We start from the raw sequence: 19,772 nt of genomic DNA, 5'->3' as shown, positions 1-19,772 counted from the left end.
CTAAATGATCTCTCCCTATCCTTCTTTGACTGGCAGAAGCGAGGAGCCCTGGAGACTGCCCTGAGGGGGCACGTCAGCAGCATTCGGCAGATCCATAGCCAGCTGGTGGTCCCGATGGAGCAGTCCATGGTAACGAACATTTCTCCTGATCGATATCGGACAGAACTATCCGACCATGGCTAGATCAGGAGGAGCACCAACAGAGCTTAAGCACTTTTGACCGTGCTGGGGGGTCTAGATAAATCTCTCTGCTCCGAGGTTACACGCCTGTGGAATTTATCAACTCCTTGCCAGCCAATAGGGCTGTTTTGACCCCATAACTGTCTGTGCAATGTCTGAAACGGTGTAGGATCTCTCGGATCGAAAGCATGTAAACTCACCTAATGCCCACTTTTATGCAGCAATCATACTCTAATTAGCCCTTCAGTAATGAGTCTGAATTCAATCAGTAGTTGAATTTAATTTGTCTTTCCCTTTGACTCTATTAAATGTAAGCATTTTATTCTACACAAACACAGTTCGGTGAGTTAGTAATCAGCAAAGTGAATATATTAATGTACTTTATTTTATTTAGTTAAATTCACACGTCATCAGTTGCATCAAGGTACAGAGTGCCAGAATTAGCTAAACAGCTAATCAATACAATTTATTTTATGCAATATTTAAAATGTCAGCATGGAAAAGTAATGATAGAACAACATCAAGATTTATGAAAGCAGGTGACATTACTTATAAAGATTATATATTACGTTGTGCAGCAAGATGATGATGATTTGCTTTTAACCAGGGTTTGAGCTTATTTAAATACGAAATTATGTTTGTTTAAAAAACTAAGGCTTGCATTTATTTATTGTTAGGGATGAATATTGATTGAATCTAGGCCGTACCCTGATTTTCAAACAGGCTTCTTGGTGTTTAAATGGCGTTTCAAAATCTTGTGGAAGGGCATTATGTACAGTAAATAAATGCTGTGCATCCACACAGATAGTTTCAGCTGTTTATTTTTAATGGGAAGTGGAATATTTTTAATTTTATGTATAATGAGCTCCATAATGTTTGGGACAAGGAGGTACATTTTTTTATTTTTAATCAAGTATTTATCATGTGGTTAAAGAGCACATTCTCAGCTTTTATTTATGCATTTTTATGCACTTTGGTTTCATCATGTAGAAATTACGGCACTTTTCATACATAGCTGCCCATTTTTGGGCACCATAATATTTTAGACATATTTTGGAACAGGTGAATTACTTGGCCAGGCAAGAACTTTCCCGTTTTTGGCTTGGAAAAACTTTTTTGTTGCTTTAGCAGTATGTTCAGGATCACTGTCTTGCTGTAGGATGAAATGCTGTCCAATGAGTTTGCTTGAACTTCAGCAAATAAGGTACATTTCAGAATTAATTCTGCTGCTGCTATCAGCAGTTACATTATCAATGAAGAGAAGTGAGCCAGTACCTGTGACAGCCATACATGACCAAACCATAACACCCCACCATGATTCACAGATGTAGGGGCGGGGGTGCTTTGAATCTTGCCGTCACACTGATGTTTGATTGCAAAGCAAAAATTGTAGAGAACAGAGCCAAATCAAGAAAAAAATATGTCTTTGAACATTACGGAGCTCACTGTAGGTACAAAAACACTTTCTATCACAAATTTTCATGTTTCTGTATTGGTTAAACATGCCTGCTACTACGACTCAGATTTTGGGGCCTTCTGCGATAGAAGTCTGTCTTATGTTTTTCTCTTTCAACTTTTCTGACTCTCTCATCTTCATTTTAAAATGGCTGGGAAGAAATATGTTAGAGCAAGGGTAAGCATGCATGTCCGGTGTCCATGTGCTCGTAAAATCTAAATGTCTTTTTTAAGTGTACTTTTTCTCCAAAGCTTGGATCTCTGTAAATCTCACATGGAACATTTCACTGTGGGTGGTGTGTTTCATCTTGCCCCTGAAGCTCCTGGAGGCCGTAGCATGAATCCACTGTGTCACATAAAAGACAAAAGAGCAGCATCCTGTGCCACTTTTTAAAAGGCACCTTTGGGCTCTATGAGAAAATAAAACTCTGGGAAAATGTTTGGTTGGACATGCTGTGTCATCAAAAATCAGTTTTGAAAGGGCCATTTGCTTGATGTGTGTTGATGCCCAAACAACTTTCATCTAAAAATACATATTCCAGAATACTTCAATCTGATTTCCAGCTAATGTTACATGTTAATCTATTGTTGCAAATGACTGATAATCTTTTTCAGAGAACCGGTCCTAGGTGCTCTTTGAAGCCCAGTGTTGCAGGTGGAATATATTTCCGCTCGTGTTCATAATGAAAACCAGGCATGCTCCAGCAGAACAGCATGTTCAGTTTCGTTTAATTGGGTCTCTGGGGTCCTGGATGTTCCCACTTGATTGTGGCCAACACTAATCAATACCATGAATGAGTCAGTGTGGCACTCTATGTTGGGCAGTGACTGGAATTTAAACATCCTAAACCGGCCCGGCGAAATCCTTGTTATGTAATACATGCTCTGGGCCCCGAGTTATCAGAGATGGAAACAGCACTCGGAATGCATATCAGCTTGAGCCAGTCCAGGTCCGAGCCTACCGGACAAGCAGCTTCTACTCAGCGCAGCAACCTGAAAAGCTATAATGGCCCAGACTGCAATGCATTTTGAGTACTCATTCCATTCCTAAAGTCATTGTGTTGTACCTTTCCTGCCTTGTCGCTCATTATGTGTTTGGATCGTGTTATCTTCATGCACCTTACTTTTCCCTTTCTAGAGCACTATGAATCAGAGTGCCCTGCTGCTGCAGAAGACAGTCTCTGACCTCCCTGTAAGTAAATCATCATCCAATCGTACTTTATGAACTGGTATAAGATAGAAACAATGCTTCTTCACACACAGTGCTTACTCATCTGTCATTGGTCCAGAAGTCTCACCTGAGGTGCCTAGACCTAGAGTGTGAACTGTGTGCGGAAGGAAATGTAACTCACCTTTACACAGAAATACGATAAACCAAACTACAGCTTTTATTGGACTATAAATATGTGTGTGTGTGTTTTAAAATTTGTTTTTGAAGGTAGGTTTATGGTTTAATTGGTGTCTTTATGCACTCCAGTTCCAAGTACTCCGTCACAGAATTGGCACATTGGTTGTGTCATTGAGTCATTTCTACACTTTCTCTATTTTGCTATCGTCTAGAACTCAATCAACAATGTCCTTAACACCATTGATGCAGCACAGTTCCTCATTGCCCAAAACGCAACATACGTCGTCAAAAAGGTAACAGGCTCTGGTCTGGTATCAAATCACACGCTGATTCATTATGATACTGCTAGTCACTGTAGAGTTCAGGGCGGCTGATGGCTATGTTGTTCTCTGCTTCTGCAGGAGACTGACAAGTACAGGCAGAGTATTGTGGACTACTTCAAACAATACACAGACTGGGTGAAGACCTCTGTGAGTATATAGCATTAGCCCCATTTAGTTCTATGTGCATTCGTATGCATTTCACCATTTATTTATTTTATCTCTTTTTTTGTACATTTGTTTTTACTGCTTTTGTTGCTCTATTGCCTCTTGAAGACCACATTAAGGAACATTACACTAACTGAATGTTTTTTAAGCATTAGCAGATAGCTTGATTGCATCTATATGTGTGGGTGCGTGTGCATGTGCGTGTGCATGTGCGTGTGCATGTGTGTGTGTGTGTGTGTTTTTGTATATGGTTTATGAGGTCATTTCCCCTGACTGCATGCTTATTCTATGAGGGCATGTAGGATTATTTAGGGCCCATGTTGTGAGAAATCAGACACTGTAAAATAACGCATCAGACTGTTACAAACATGCTCTCATGTTTTTATTTGTGCTCATGCACCATGGCACCCTGTTCTTGGTGTGTGTGCATGTGTATTGAGGTGTAATTTTGTTGCAATCTGGGATTGCTTTGCAGCTGGAAATGGAAGTGGCAACCTGCAAGCCCTTGAGCAACATCGTGGACACCGTGGAGATTGTGGCCTGCAGCTTCATAGTGGATTCACTGGTGAGAAATAAAGGCTCTTTTCAATCCTGCACGTGTGGTGTGGGCTGGGGCTTTGGGGCTCGCTTGTGTTAGTACAGTATGTTCAGGACTGTACTCAGCACATTCAGCCTCCTTGGCCAAACAGGTTTCTCACTGTTTTCTGGGCCGAGCCCCAGGAATGAGGTGCCGGAAGTCGGGGGCTGTTTTTCGAGGTGGGGGCCGAGCAGTGATGGCTGACGTGCGCTGAAAGCGCTGTGGGGGTTTCGGGCGGAGGGCGAGGGATGCGTATCGGGGGGGGCGGCTGGGGATGAACGGGCCCCTGAACGTCAACAGAGCGCAGTGTGTTAGCCTTGGCCGGAGCGCTGAGCAGCGGGGTACGCCGAGTCATCAAGAGAGTCAAAGCCGGATTACATAAAACGGGCACATCCATCTTTCATCTGCATGGGGCCTTGTTACCGAGACTTTTAAATGGCAGGAAGTGCCACGCCGCTAATTAGCTGGGACAAATGACCCGCTGCTTCAGTCTGCAGGTTACAAAACAACATAATTGTCCTTGACTTTTAGCAGGAAGTCCGCGAGACTGTCGAACCAAACTCACATTAAAGGGCCCGGGCTATTTATGGTCCAGGGGGCATGAGTACCGTGTGAAATAATGTGTTCCAGTCTTCGCCGATAATTTAGACCCGCAAGACTTACTCCGAAGGTCAAGGTGTCACCGCTGTGTCTGACAGTGGTGGAAATCCTGAATGAAACCAGTGTTAATCAGTATGAGACCCCTTTCTGCTTACAGTAGGTGTTGATTTTCGCTCCAGCGGTCCATTGACCAGGTGGGCGATACACAGAAGCCTTCTCAACCTTAGTTAAATAAATTTCGCTTGACGACAGACGCGTCACTGACTTAACAGCTGACTGTTTGACTTTTCTTTTTTTCCCGTAAAGTAAATATTCCCTCTGTGTGATTCAGAACACGTTCTGGTTCGGCCTGGGCTGCTGCGCCATATTTCTCATCCCGAGCGTGATACTGTCCGTCAAGTTGGCCAAATTCTACCGCCGAATGGACACGGAAGACGTCTACGACGAGTAAGTGTCCCCTCCGGGCCGTTTCGAGATTTCACGAAACACTAAATGACGGTGTGCACCTACAGTAAAAACAGTATAAGGACTATGAGCACTTAGACCCCTAATGAAACTGCTTCTGCTTTGCTTTCCTCTTACCAGCATCTCTCTTTACCTTCTTGCCTTTTCCCTCTCTCTGTATATCTCTCCTGCTGTAGACCAGTAGTAATCTGTATCTCTTCTCTCTCCCCACAGTTCCTCCGTCTCGGGAACGTGGCACTTTACTTTGTGATAACCATTTCTACTGTTTCCATTCCCCTCATTCTTTCATTTCAGCCTCTCGTTTCGCACTTTGCACTTTACGAAAAAAAATAAATAAACGGCAGAAAGGGAAAATGTGCTCGCTTCTACCCGTTCGCCGCTTTCCTGCACGGTTTTGTTTGGCCAACTTTTAAGGTTCGAGAACCAAGACCGGGCGCGCATTTCAGTCAGAACCTCGTCACAAAGTGTCTTGACAAGACGAGAGAGCTCGCTGTCGGAAAGCTGGCGGTTCTCTGCAAAACCTTTGGTGCATTTGGTACGAAAACCCTGATGTTAACCCTTTTGCGTGTTTGTGTTCCCCTAGCATTGAAACAATACCCATGAAAACGTAAGATATATTTTTTTCCCCCTCCAGTTGTCCTTCATTTCCTCTTCTTGAATGCCTCTTCATTAATTTAACTGCATTTTTAATCTGGGCTTCATAAATGAACTAAAACTAGGGTGCTTATTTTGCACATGTCGTTAAAAGCTTCTTTGATGCTTGGTTTGGCTGTACGCTTTGTAATAAATCTTTGGTGAAGGGTCTGGCTTTTCTTGTGCTATAACTCTTATGGGCTGAAAAAACTGTCCCTTGTAAAAAACCTAAGGGCTCTTATAAATCTAGCCTATAAAAGCGAAACTTTATAATAGTGTATGTATTGTTAATTTGTATTATAATATGCTCATATTTGTACTTGATCTTTTTTTGTACATATCTAAATATTTGTACAGCATTATAGTTGGATTGTACCCATAGATGTTTTCCGATCCTCATTGTTGTTTTTTGACCACACGCCATGTCTTTCACTCATTTTTCATTACATTTTTTTCATATGCAATGTTCTGTTACAGTATGGAAATTGGTAATAATGGTTATCATAATGAACGGTTACAAGGTATCCCAAACCCTGTAATGACAAGGTAAAGTCCCTATGGAAGTGTTTAATTGCATGCGTATTTTGGATGCGGTGGTGGCTTGGGGCGTTCCAGTGGAGTGAGTAATTTGGAGGAAATAATGAGGTCTGGGGAGACGGCATGCTGAGTGGGAGTGGGCGGGGCCGGGTGTGGCCAGGTGGGAGGTCGAGGCGGACCAGGGTGCACATCTGGATTCGGGGCCCCCCCCCGGAGGTGACCGCCGTTCTGTTTCCGCTCCGGCGCGGAAACGTTAATCGCGGTATCGGCAAAGGGACGCGATCCGCATGGCTTTGCCGTCTGAGGGTGCGGTGCCATTAACCCCTCGCGCTCCGTGCACAATGCTTGCATTCAAACCCACATTCAAACTCTTGCATCTCTGGCTGCCAGAGAGAGAGAGAGACTCTGCCATTTGTGCCATTTTCAATTGCGCCATTTTGCACGGATTATGTCACGCATGCGTGCATGTGAGCTTGAGATTACCATTCACGTGTATAGACTTTAACAATTAGATGTGTTCTCCGCACTGCATGTCCCCCCTTAGAGAGATGACTCACACTCCTGAAATGGTTATGCAACAGAGTTCCATTGCTGAGAGCAAATTACCCATAATGCACATCAGGTATTGTACTCTATAGCCTTTGCACACATGTGAAAGGACAATAATATTTTTCCCCGTACTGTAATGTATAATTATCTTGAGCCAGCAGTCTTTGGCTCGTGTTGTACTCTAGGATTAATGGTTTAATTAGGTGACTAAATAAATGCACCAGAAGGGCTGCATTACAGATATTGATTTTGATATAAATATTTAAAATGTAACTGTCACTAGGGATCAAATGCAATTTTCCATTTTCCTTCAGCCTAAATAACTACATTCACAAAATGGCAACTTGATAAACTGAATTCAGTCTGACTAGTGTGATTGGAAATAGGATATAATATATTATTATAATTAGAAGACAAATTAGTATTTTGGAAACGCTCTCTTGTACTGCAGCCACAACATTATTCATTTAGGATGGGACATCGCTAGGATGATGCAGTATAATATTTTAAAACTGCCTGACTGGCAGAAAATTTAGTCATAACTCAGCTATTGGCCTTTATCACTGTTTGACTCTATGTAATTTTAGGGGAAGCTGAGTTGTAGCTCACACGGCAATATTAAAATGGAAAATATATTAATGTTCAGGAACTTCAGAGCATTTCCACATTTTCTTTGCATTAATTCATTCCCATTCATCAACTTAATATACCATCTGTGCAATGCATTACTGAGCTATCTTACCGAATAAAAGTGAGTGGCCTCAGCCAATGACGAACTCTGTGTGTGGCATAACTGATGCTTGCACTTTTTCCTTTTGTTAACTGGAAAGTGGGAGGGGTTTGTGAACCGGATACTGGATACCTGTGACAGGGCCTGTTTTTTGCACCAATAGCATCCCTTCCTATGACACTGTGACTCGGTTCCCACGGGCCTCGGCTCCGCCCAGGCATGCAGACTGGTGAGAGAGTGCGGTGGTTTACCGGGTCCAGCAAGGTACTTACGGAAGAATCAAGACCGGACATCTCTCTCTCTCTCTCTCTCTCTCTCTCCCTCATGTATGTTTTTCTTTCTGTCTCTCTGGTGCATTGGACCATGGGAGCCCTGGATTTCAATGCTCATCGTTCTATCAAGAAAAAACTCATCATCTCTTTGTCTTAACTGTTCTGTGACTTCTTCTTGAACATCACTGCTCTCTCCATTTCCTGGGAGACCTGTTCACCTATTCTACAGATTTTAAAAATGCATCCTTTTCTCTTCTAGTACACATTAAAAAAACATGTGACATTGACATTCCACCTGTGTATTAGTGAAAATTGCTCTATAAGTGTGGTATCCACTGTTGTTTCAGAATCAATAGAAGCAACAATAGCCATAAATGGCAAGCTCGAGGCATACCTGGGATTTGGGTGCCCACTGGGACAACTGGGAGTGAATGTTAGACTATTTTTCCTGAGACAGAGCTACGTAGCACCTTAGTCATCCTGCTATCCCTTTTCCGACCACCCCATTGCCTCATATATTCTGCTCCCCCTTCCATGCGGCCTGTATACAACACTGTTACTCAAACATAGTACAGTACTCAATCCAAATGTATTCATACATGTATTCATACATACTAGACCTCTTAAAAAAGATATTCTTCACCTTATTTGAATCATATTCACCTTTATTTGGAGAAATATCATACGGTAAGAACGGTGTAAATGAAGGATCTTTAAAACCATTCCTAATCTTTGCCCATGCCTTTTTTGCAGTGCTATTGATACCTGGAACTGAATCCCCCTTGCCTTGGTAAGTTTAGTATTGTATTTCTTAGTATAACATGAAAGCTATTTTGTTGCACATAGCAAATTTTTCTAATGCCTGTTCCATTGATTCAATGTACCATATGCTTATTTTACCAAACAGTACACTTTTCCTTGAACTTTTCCAGAAAATTATGAATGACATGTAACTGCTAAATAGTGCTTTTAAGGTGAATTACCTCAGCCTATTAATGACATTGTTTTGTTTTGTACTTTTTTTATCAGGATATCTAGTTCCTGTATAACAGGCAAAATGAAGCAGAAAAATGAATTCCTTACACCGGAGGAAGGTCCATGGTTTTGGACAAAATCTAATTTGCCTGGATCCACCTTCTCCTGGTTGTCCTTTTTCCCCCCTTCTCTTCCAACTCACAAGTTCAGCCACACCCAAACAAATGTGCCACTCCTGAGAAGATACTGGTTACAGCACCTGTAATGGAGTGGTCTTAAAAAGCTCACAGAGCCTTCACTGATATCAAACAAGGCCAACCCCGAGTTTCATCCGATTCATCCTGTCCTTCAGCACAGCCTCCTGAGGCAACTGTGACTGAATTCCTGCTGTCGCTCCCTGACTCAAAATGAGTGAATATGTCAGACAAAACTGTACATTTTGTACACGTTCAAAAAACTATGTGTTTTATATCTATTTTTTTTTGTTAATTTTTTTTTTTTTTTTAACTATGTCCCATGCGTTCATTCTTTTACTTCTGTGTGAATATCATAGCGGTTGGAAGGCAGCTGTAGCACTGCTATAGTTTCTGGGTTCACGGTCTCTGGGTTTCGCAGTGAGGTGTCTGGTGGCTTCTCACCGCCACAAACACGGCCATTGCGCTGAGTTTAAGCAGACAAGGAGTTCTCTGGTGTTTTTTTTTTTAAGTGGGATGGAAAAATATGAGAGTAATTGAATATCTTTGTGAACGTGCTGGAAAAAATGTGTCAAGGTGTGGAAACTGTCCATGTGGGGACCAAGCATGCTGATAAACGATGATTTACTGACTGCTGCCTTTTGAATATGTGTATATCACTCTGAATGAGTTCACCTTGAGGTCACGGAGAGTATTTCCTGCCATTGCACGATTAATATATCTGTAATTTCCTTGAAATAAAATGGCAGGGAATTATCCTTCCGTGTTTTAAGTTTACTACTCCACAGATTGAATTTGTAGATAGGTAAATAAAGCACTCCTAGTTATGTAATAATGAATGATATCTCAGAACTATGAGGTTTACTAACAGGTGATGAGCCATGCTTGTGGTCATAGTCAAAGTCACAGATAAGAAAGAGAACTGCTGTTAAAAAGCCAAAACATATTTTTCCCGTAGAGCTCAGGTATTCGTCATTCAACTAGGTGCTCAGAATAACACAATAAAATGCATAATACACATCTATCTCTTTTTTAAGTAAACACCATAGGAATTAGGCAGGGTTGAAACTATAAACGAGGCTAATGTATCAGAGGACTAATTGTATCTGACAGACGTGTCATGTTTAAAAACCTTTGGAAGAAACGGGGCTGTGTTTAACACCCAGCTGTTCCTGAACTACACAAGTCACACAAATAAATCCAGACATTTTTTTTTTCAAACACATGATTTTTTCAGTGTCTTGTGTTTTTAATTTCTTTGTTCGTGCTGCTTCTGGTAGAGAGATCTTCTGCTGAACCTTAAGAAATGTAATATATGCCATAAACTATTACACTGAGTACTGAAAATAAGTACTAGAATATTATCTTGTCACTTTTACAATTTTCACACACCACTGGTGCTTCGGAGTAATTTTGGAAGTGGTTATGAAGTAGCTCAAAGCATGGGTGTGTTTATGGCTACTGCTGGAATTTTCTGTCATACATCATAAGAAAATACTGTATAAACTGTGAATAAAGATTTCATTTCAGTGAGTCACGCTGCAATTAACTTTTTTTACAAGCAATATCTTTGCTGTTTGAAAGGACTTGTTTCTGCAGTGCTTTGGTGCACATTGACAATGTATATTCTGTGAAATCTGCCTAGAAATGAATGAAAGTGGCAACCTACAGTAGTCTAATTATTAAGAACTTTTGTGTACAAGTGCATAATGCATTACTATGCCCAGCAGAACAAGCAAGTATCTCTGAAGTGCTTGAATGGATCATTTTTTATTTCATTTTCATTTTCAAAGAAGACGACATACAAATACAACGAGGAGGCATACAGTACAATAAAGAGGACTCACAATCACTTTGTAATGTATCTAATCCAAACTTCAGAAATAATATATATATATATATATCATGAGAAACCGAGGTGCACTGTGATTGGACAACACAACAGATGCAGTGGGAAGCAATGTGCAGTATCTGTTCTGAGCTTTTTAAGTAATGAACAGACAACAGTAATTTGAATAACAATAAAATGTACATGTAACATGGCATCTGGTTTAAACTCTAAACCCCTTATTTCACATCAGAATATGAAATTGTATACATTAGGCAAAGCATTTTTAATAAGTATCTATATGCTACTTGTTTATTTGTTTTCATGGGAAACATCATTGAGAGCAAGTACTGAGACTGTAGTAAAAATCTCATCTCTTCAAGGGCATATTCAAATATTCTATTCAAAATGTCAGTTATTCATGTCTTGTTTAAAACATAGGTGTTAAGAAAATGTTTTTGGATATTTTTATTGGGACAGGGGTGGCATGTTGCATCGGTTGGAAGCTGCATCACCTCATAAAGCACCTGAAAATGAAATTAGCTCAAACCTTTTCCCAACGGTCTCCAAACATCGTTAAGGTGCCCTTAACGATATAATCATTTTCTGTGTACTCACATATACATTACTTACATAAAGGAATCACACTTCTCTGAACGAATCACTTTTGGTGGGCTGTGTGGCGTGATGTTTTAGAGTCCTATAGCCCTTAAGTTATTCAAATGCTTTTTGTGCGAGGACGAGAAGCGGGCCCCTCTCTTGGCACAGGTCCACGAGGCTGCAGCCTTTGATTCCTGCCCGGCGAGGCGAACCCGCTTTTCGGATGTTGACATTAGAGACCCCTCGTCTGCCACAAGGCACCCTTTCTCCCCTCGGAGGATTGATTGCAGAGTAAATACAGTCCGGCGAAGTATGCGCCCACCACCTCTCCCGCGTCCTTCTCCGCAGCGTCTTCCGTCCCTCTCTCCCCCCCGTTTCATATGCCCGGTTGCTCCCGAGTCAGCAAATTTATAATCGTAACGTATGCTTTTTTTTTTTTCCGCTTGGTTTGCACTGTTTTGCATCACAGTTGCACGCTGCGTTTTATTTTGTGAGCGTTTGGCTCCCGAAATGTGCGCATCTCTTCTATTTACTTTCTCATTTTAAAGTACGTCCAAGGGAATATTTTCCTCTGCATGCAATTAGCATTCCAAAAAAAGGTGGGTATATTATTGTATTGCATATTTATTTTGAGCCAGCTGGAATGACCACAATCGATGACGCGCAAATCTTAAATGTCAAGACAGTAGATGCGACTGAGGATGCCGAGCTGCGGCAGGCTTTCAGGCGCTGACATGCCATGTACTGGGGGATTATATAATGCGTGTTAAAGTGAGTGTTTCAATGTGAGTTTGCCTTGTGCGCGCACGTTTCCCCCCAATTGATTACACATGTTCCCTAGGCTTCGTGGACGGTCCCCAGACAGCCATAAATTACCGTCACATCGCAGAGGGGGCTGCCGCCCCTTCCCTCGCAGTCCAAAAACGGCGCACTGCTTTACCTGAATACCCCCTTTGTGCTGAGAGCCAATAAATAGGAGGGAGAAGCCACGGCCAGCCCCATACAGTCAGAGTCTCCTCCACCGGCAAGCAGAGCAACCATGAAGGCTCGGGCTCTCACGCTGCTGCTCGTAGCCTGCTGTCTGTGGACGGCCGAGGGGCAGGGCGAGCCCCCCAAGAAGAGCATCTGGGAGGACCCCGTCCAGTTCAACACCAAGGCCAAGGACGCCTGCACTATGATCGTGACCGGCCAGGGAGACCTCACCAAGCTCCGGGTCTCCTGCAAGAACCAGGACAAGGCGTACTGGTGCGAGTACGCGGGCAAGCCCCAGGTGTGCCGCTCCTACAACAACAACCCCAGGCACTACTACACCCAGATCATGTGGGACCTGCGGAAGCTGCCCAACGCCTGCCAGGGCGCCAGGGTCATAAAGCCCCAGATGTGCAAGAGGGCCTCCGACGAGGCGCAGATGGTGTTCCAGACCTCCTGGCCGCGGCTCTTCACCCCGAGACCGGTGAGACCCACGCAGGAGAGGCAGCCGGGTCAGGCCAAACCGGAGCCGCCCAGGCCGGAGGCCCCCAGACCGGAGGCGCCGAGACCCCAGGACCCCAGGCCAGAGGAGCCCAGGCCCGAAGAACCCCGGCCAGAGGAACCCAGACCTCAGGAGCCCAGACCTGATGTACCCAGACCCGAGGTGCCCAGACCAGAAGCGCCGAGACCAGAGCCGCCCAGACCGGACGTGCCGAAGCCCGAGGTACCGAAGCCAGACACCCCGAGACTGGCCAGACCACCGCAGCCTAAGCCACAGCCTGCCAAGCCGGAGCCGTCCAAGCCGCTGACGAAAGTCGTTCCAGTCAGGAAGATCCCTGCTAGACCCACTAAAACAACCCCAAGCAAATCGCCACAGCCTGCCACCAAAGCGAACGCCAAGAAGATGGCTCAAGAATATTGCTGGAGGTCCCTCCAAGGAATCTGCGCATACGTGATTGGCTGGTTCCATAACTAAAAGCACAGGTGAGGAGAATTATGTCTGCCGTTTCCTTATATAAATCATTTCCTAAATTAATATGCTTTGAATAATATCCTATAGTCCAGGTCAAAAAATATTAGATAGACTTTTAATGCTTCTTATGATATCTCCAGTGAAAATGAAATTGTTTTTGGTAATTCAAGAGTTAGTATATACTACATATTACAGATACACTTTAGTTTTATTTTTGCAAACTGCAATATTTCTGGTCATTCTTGGTGTGTTGCATGAATCTAAATCTTCCACACAAATTTTACTATCAAGATTTTTTTTCTGTTTTGCAGGTATACATTCCCTGCAAAGAAGACTTGAAAAGTCTGACTAATTGAGCGCTCAGAGTTGTTTTCACCAGAGGAAAGAAATCTGTTTGCGAGTGGGTGAAAGCGACATCCAAGTACATTGTCTTAGTGTCGAACTGGTGACGTTGCTGTCAATAAAACTTCTTTCCTTTTTATGGCGGACAACACGCTACCATGGTCTGTCCCGTCATGTGTGGCTCTCTGAATATCTTTTGATTTGTAATTTGTGTCAATGAAGTACAGACCTGTACTCTGAACCAGTGGTTATTAAAAACATACTTTGTGAACACACTGTAGGAACAGGTTCAGCAGTTCAGACTGTGTAACCTTTTACTTTCAAATGAACCTGGCTTGTACTGGTAGCAATACGGTCTACTCGTTGGCTTTGAGTGTATAAGAACTATGATAGTTCTAAAGCCAGGGAGGTTCTGCAATAGACCCATAAATGAAAGGAAAAAAAGCAGTGTCAGTTTAAACATGCTAGACCACATCTTGTACAAACTTTAGTTAAGTGAAGAGAAGTCTTTGTGTTTTTCCAAGAGTAACGGTGACATACTGTGAGTTCTACCACTGTTGCATTGTAATTCTGATTCAAATGTAAAAATCAATGGATGAATGTAAACTTGTATGTGTAATAAATGTAGACTGGATGATTAATTTCTCTCATTGTTTTTGTCATTTTGATTTAAACTATTAAAAGAAGTTTCTACCTTTTCTGATGTGCTTTTTTGACAACAAATAAAACATTAACATTCATTTTAAGCATGGAATGCAGATATGCTCATAAAGATGTGACAGTTCGATATGTCTCTTGAGGTGAGGGTTGCCTTGTCTTTGTGTTCAAATGTCCCTATCATCAGTGGTTTATGATGGCATGAATTCTACATTCTATGCAGTGTTCCCAATGGCCTTTAAGTGGAGCTGTTGTACCAAGGACTCATCCTGTCTTTGCACTAATGGACAGACACTGGCAATTCATTACATTGATTTAACACAACCATGTGTTGCATTTTTATCTGGTAAGCTTATGATTCAATTTTTAAGATTTTAAAAATTTTTATTGTTAGCTTTTTGCACATTAGAATTCACTCTGAATGCTCCTTTTTATATCAAATGATCAATGTAACTGCGCTATGCAATATATTCATCAATTAATCTTGGCTACTGCCACATCGTTTGGGGAAGTGCTAAGATGTGTAATGAATTCAAATAGCATAATAATAATTCAGGAAGAAAAGGCAACACTGCTTCTTCCATCTTAATGTAATGATTTTTATAAAACTGACTGACATGTTGGTCACCAGTCGGCACCCTGAGCCGACCAGAGGAGGATGGGTTTCCCCCTTGAGCCTGGTTCCTTCCAAGGTTTCTTCCTGCCACAGGGAGTTTTTCCTTGCCACTGTTGCCTTAGGCTTGCTCCTGTGGGGGTTTAGGCCAGGGTTGTCTGTAAAGCGTATTGTGACAACTGCTGTAAAATACGCTATACAAATAAAATTTGATTGATTGATTGATTGATAGATTTTTGTGAATCTTGTTGTGAAGCTGTTTCAGGATAATTGTTCACAAAATTGCTCTTTGACTGGCAACTTTCTAGTTTGCTTAATCGGTAATCATGCTGGCCTCTCATGCTGAAAGAATATAAATGTATTAATGATACATACAGTAACTGCTCCAGTGTTCTACCTGTTCGTCAGCTCAAGTTACACATTCACATTGACTTATAGGCCCATGCAAAACTCTTCAATATTCTGCCATTTACAGAAAAAAACCCAAAGAGTTCCCCAAAGTCAATTTTTATACTTGTCAAGGGTGGATTCAGTGCATTCTCTAAAACCAGGAGATAAGCCATGCTGATGAGTTACTATCATCAAGAATTTGGGGTTATTTTGCTGGATGGGTCTGACATTCCATCATTGCTTTCTTCTTGCATCTCCATTATGTGTTTGAACTACATTCCTTTCCAACTGTTTCATTCTAACGTCGCATCAGAAAAATGATGGCGAGCATCTTAATTCAACATGAGTTTGACAATGAACATGAGCTTCACAATGAAGTAAATATAGCTTGCTTGCCAAGTTTAGAACAGGAAACTGCTATATTAAACCTATCTTTGAGTCATTATGTCACAGCAGGATTGTTCCATAGGTACTGGCTGCTGTTTGATCACTAGTGAAAATCCAATAAATCCCACTGAAATGTACCTCTTTTCCAATTAAAACTATAGCATGGACAGAGCACCCAGATGTATGTTTCTATCACATAGTTTCAAACCCTGTTAATCACCTTGACAGGCTCAACAGCCTGTCAAGGTACCCTTAAATAAAAGCCTAGAATGTGCACTTCAAACACATTACAAATCTAAAATTTTGGAGTAACACATCCAAATCAAGATATAAAATATATGCCCTTGTCCCAAACATTATGGAGCTCACTGTATATGCATTCAATTTCCAGTCAAATAAGCCATTTGGTGCATTATTATTTTTTCAGTGTCAGACAGTAATGCACGAACCATGTATTTCGCAAATAATTACATAGAAGCCTCCCCCACTACATATAATATCAAATATATTAGTATTCGTCCACTTACTCTTTTGGGCACCCAACTAACACTTTAAGTCTTCCATCCTTCCAATTAACAAACAAGTCACAGTTGTGTACTCTAAACTGTATGTTGTTATCAAAAGTGTCCATGACATTGTGTTAGAACCCTTTTCCTTCAAAAGCGACTCTAACATTCAAACAAACAACTAGCCAAACAAACCATAGCTGCCTTGCAGATCTCTTTGTCATGTGCATCTAAAAAGGCTAAAGGAGATATTTATGATGAGATCTGGGATCAGACACAAGATAATTCAACTGCATAATGACCCAATTATGATTCAGCTTCAGCTCACAAACGGATGACCGGAATTAAGAATTTCCTGGTACAGAGCAGAATTTATGGTTCCTTCAATAACAAAGTATCCCCACACTGTCACACTATCACCACCATGCTTGACTGTCGGTATGATGTTCTAACTGTGAAATGGTGTATTTGCTTTATGCCAGGCATAATGGGTGTCATCAAAAATAGTTCCACTTTTGACTCATCTGTCCATAGAACATTATCTCAAAAGGCTTGCGGATCATCCAAGTGCTTTTTTGCCAATGGGAGATGAGCACTGATGTTACTCTTGGGTAGCAATGGTTTCTGCCTGGCTAGTCTCCCATGAATCCCAATTTTGCCCAGTTTCTCTTATTGTGGAGTCATGAACATTGACCTTAGCTGGGGTTAGAAAGGCCTGCAGTACATTGGATGTTCTTCTGGGATCTTTTGTGACTTCCTGGATGATTTATCACTGCACCTTTGGAGAAATATTGGCTAGGCACTCCTGGGAAGATTCACCACTGAACCAAGTGTTCTCTATTTGCAAATAACGGTCACAGGCATATCATTCACAAATATCAGTTAAGCAAATAACAAAATAAAAAATAGCATAGCTTTCTAAAAACAAAGCAAGCGATTGAACAGTTTAATTTTATGTTCAGTAGCCTCTATGCATTCGAGAAGGCACCCTTTTCTATATTCAATCATGACCATTATTCCTGTTAAGGTAATTACATTTGGAGACGTGTTCTTTAATGACAAAACGTCAGGAAATTAGGAGGTCGGGATGACTGAGAAACAGTGTTTGAAATATGGTTCTAAGGTATTTTTGACTGCTGTTGTTAGCTCCCAACATTAGAATTTCCCATATAGGCCTGCTACTTCTCAAGAGAGTCAACGAGAAACACCGCAGGTTATAGGAAGCGGCCATGTTAAGCCGCATACGCAGTGTTACGATCTGCAAAAAGACGGTTTTCAAGTGGGCCGCAAACAGATTAGCTAAATGCTCACAGTGCAAAAAATGCAAATTTGTAGGCCTATCTTTGCTATATTACAATATAATAAATCACAACATGTTTATGACAGCACTGCAGCAGATTGTCCAATTAACACGGTGACAATTGACAACAGAATAATAAGACTTGACGAGATGTGTAATAAACTGCAGTCGCCTGTAAAATCCAGACTCTTCAAAGTTAACAGGAATGCAACTCACATCAAATCGCAGCATGCATTGTTTTAGAACATCAGTCAATAAGTGGCTTAATGAATTATGAAGACGCTCCGAACGTCAGGGATGTCGTAAAATCGGCTATGCTACACGAAATCAGCACTTCCCACAAACCACATTTTGGTGCAGCCTTTATTATCCGGTTAACAATGGCGTTAAAACGCCCACCTTCTTAACATTCCTGCAGTTGATTAACCAGTCAGTTAAAACATTTCAAACGTCCCGACCTTCGCATTTCCCGGTATGAGCTATGGAATGTAGAATAACTTGCATTGTGTTGTAAAATCTGGCGATCGGGCGGGAGGTGGGCGTGTATGGGTTAGGTATAAATTCCACATGCGAGCTCCCCAGGTGTACAGGAACACGAGCATTCCAGTGTCTCGTGCATTTTCACTCACAGGTGAGATGAAATTCAATGACCCCAGGAGTTTATAGTGTGCTATACGTTTATGATAGCCTTTATGATGTCTGTACAGTGTTCTGATTAAAAGTGACTGGTTGTTCATTTATTCAACATTTATTGTATTAGCAACATTGGGAAGTTATCATGTCACGTGTTACAGCTTACTGACAGTGCAACAGCTTTGTAAATGTTTATAAGAAAATGTCTTTATTATATGCTAATTTATTATTATTGATCGTTCGCAGGTAGTTGCAAGTGCAAGGAGAAGACATGACTATCCTTAGTAACATCGCAATTGTCCTGGTTTTTGCCTGCATCGCTCAGCTGGTACTGGTTGCGGACTGTCGGAAGGGCCAGGGTAAAAAGGGAAAGAAGGACAGCCGGGGGACAGAGAGTATGGAACGAGCGCCAAAGCCGGATCCGATACAGCCTTCTTACCGAAACGAGAAAGAACAGAAGAGCCCATCTGTAAAGGGGGTGGCCAAGGGCAAATTTGTAACTAAAGACAAAACTCAATGCACCTGGGTAGCAATCGGAGAGGACGTGTTCACCCTTGGTGTTAACTGCAAGAAAGGAGGGGACAATTTTGATTGCGAGTACAAAGCAATACCCACAGCTTGCCCCGAGTATGCGTCCCGTGTCAAAGCCTACTGGAAACAGATTGCCCGTTCTCTGAAGAAACAGAAGGCTCTCTGCAAGGACCCCGCGGCGTTAGTGAAAGCCGGTATGTGCAAACGTGCCCCAAAGACCGCCCATTTCAAACTTAGCAACACGCCAAGTAAGCACCCAGAAAGCGCAACACATCCCCCTCCCTCACCGAGCGGTAAATCGTGCACCGAGTATCAGAAGCAACGAGCAGAAGAACACTGCAGCGAATCGTGGTCAAGTTTGTGTACTTTATTTTTCTCAATGGTGCAGGGTGGTGAGGACTGTTGAACATACATTTATCCATGCTTTCCTCTTACGCTATTGTCAATGTCAATGTTTTGATCCCAACGAATATCAAAATTTAAAGAGGAGATTTGTATGAATCTCGTTTAACTGTATGCAAAAATGCACTATTTGTAACATACGTATACGCTCAGGTGTTTTGCTGTGTACCCTTGTAGTCGCTTTATCTGTCCTTGTGTATTTATAAGTTGTGATAAAACAATAAATAATTTTATTTATTTTATTTTGTCATGTTTTTTATATTTTTGCAAATGTGAATCATTAATAGGGTCATACTGCAGATAAGTGCTCATATACTGGGGTAGGGGATATCTCAATCAGGGCCATGCTGAGTCCTTTTGCAGGGCCGGTGCTCAACTTGAGAGAAGGGTTCACCAACCTAGAAAAAAAGTTTTCTAATTCCCAGTAATTTTCAGAATATGTTTTGCCAAAATTAATGAATGAATAATGAATGAATTAAATTAATGACAGCAACAGTACTAGTACAACTTAATTTCTATCAAATCAAAGGGGCATATCAGGCAAAAGGGGCAGGTGCTTGGGCACCTGGAGTACCCCCCCACCCCCCACCCCCACGTACATACCTGATGTTGAGAGAGTGTTTCCAACACTTCTGGAG

General features: G+C 41.9%; 3 protein-coding genes across 3 annotated transcripts in view; all 3 read left to right on the top strand.

The window, feature by feature from the left end:
• prom1a (prominin 1a) overlaps positions 1-10,536 on the top strand; it is a 58,239-nt gene extending 47,703 nt beyond the window's left edge. The window contains exons 19-30 of the mRNA XM_064342084.1: positions 4-129; positions 1,796-1,813; positions 2,774-2,827; positions 3,196-3,276; positions 3,385-3,453; positions 3,947-4,036; positions 4,980-5,095; positions 5,697-5,720; positions 6,224-6,292; positions 7,726-7,826; positions 8,588-8,624; positions 8,864-10,536. Of these exons, the coding sequence (XP_064198154.1) occupies positions 4-129; positions 1,796-1,813; positions 2,774-2,827; positions 3,196-3,276; positions 3,385-3,453; positions 3,947-4,036; positions 4,980-5,095; positions 5,697-5,720; positions 6,224-6,292; positions 7,726-7,795 (717 nt within the window). The 3' untranslated portion in view covers positions 7,796-7,826; positions 8,588-8,624; positions 8,864-10,536. The remainder of the gene's footprint in view (positions 1-3; positions 130-1,795; positions 1,814-2,773; positions 2,828-3,195; positions 3,277-3,384; positions 3,454-3,946; positions 4,037-4,979; positions 5,096-5,696; positions 5,721-6,223; positions 6,293-7,725; positions 7,827-8,587; positions 8,625-8,863) is intronic.
• A 1,877-nt stretch (positions 10,537-12,413) lies between these two features.
• On the top strand, positions 12,414-14,413 carry fgfbp2a (fibroblast growth factor binding protein 2a). The gene is made up of 2 exons (XM_064344434.1): positions 12,414-13,384; positions 13,685-14,413. Exon 1 carries the CDS (start codon positions 12,471-12,473, stop codon positions 13,374-13,376), a length of 906 nt encoding a protein of 301 aa, XP_064200504.1. The 5' UTR covers positions 12,414-12,470; the 3' UTR covers positions 13,377-13,384; positions 13,685-14,413.
• A 3,412-nt stretch (positions 14,414-17,825) lies between these two features.
• On the top strand, positions 17,826-19,376 carry fgfbp1a (fibroblast growth factor binding protein 1a). The gene is made up of 2 exons (XM_064344433.1): positions 17,826-18,199; positions 18,448-19,376. Exon 2 carries the CDS (start codon positions 18,473-18,475, stop codon positions 19,136-19,138), a length of 666 nt encoding a protein of 221 aa, XP_064200503.1. The 5' UTR covers positions 17,826-18,199; positions 18,448-18,472; the 3' UTR covers positions 19,139-19,376.
• The last annotated feature ends 396 nt before the right edge of the window (positions 19,377-19,772 follow it).

This window comes from Anguilla rostrata, chromosome 7 (assembly GCF_018555375.3).
Source record: "Anguilla rostrata isolate EN2019 chromosome 7, ASM1855537v3, whole genome shotgun sequence".
NCBI lineage: Eukaryota > Metazoa > Chordata > Actinopteri > Anguilliformes > Anguillidae > Anguilla > Anguilla rostrata.
Note: the sequence above shows the minus strand (reverse complement) of the source record. Positions and strands in the feature narration are given on the sequence as shown.

What these genes read in the sequence shown, in the direction of transcription:
- fgfbp2a (XM_064344434.1), top strand. Translation starts at nt 12,471, where the DNA reads ATGAAGGCTCGGGCTCTCACGCTGCTGCTCGTAGCCTGCTGTCTGTGG.
- fgfbp1a (XM_064344433.1), top strand. Translation starts at nt 18,473, where the DNA reads ATGACTATCCTTAGTAACATCGCAATTGTCCTGGTTTTTGCCTGCATC.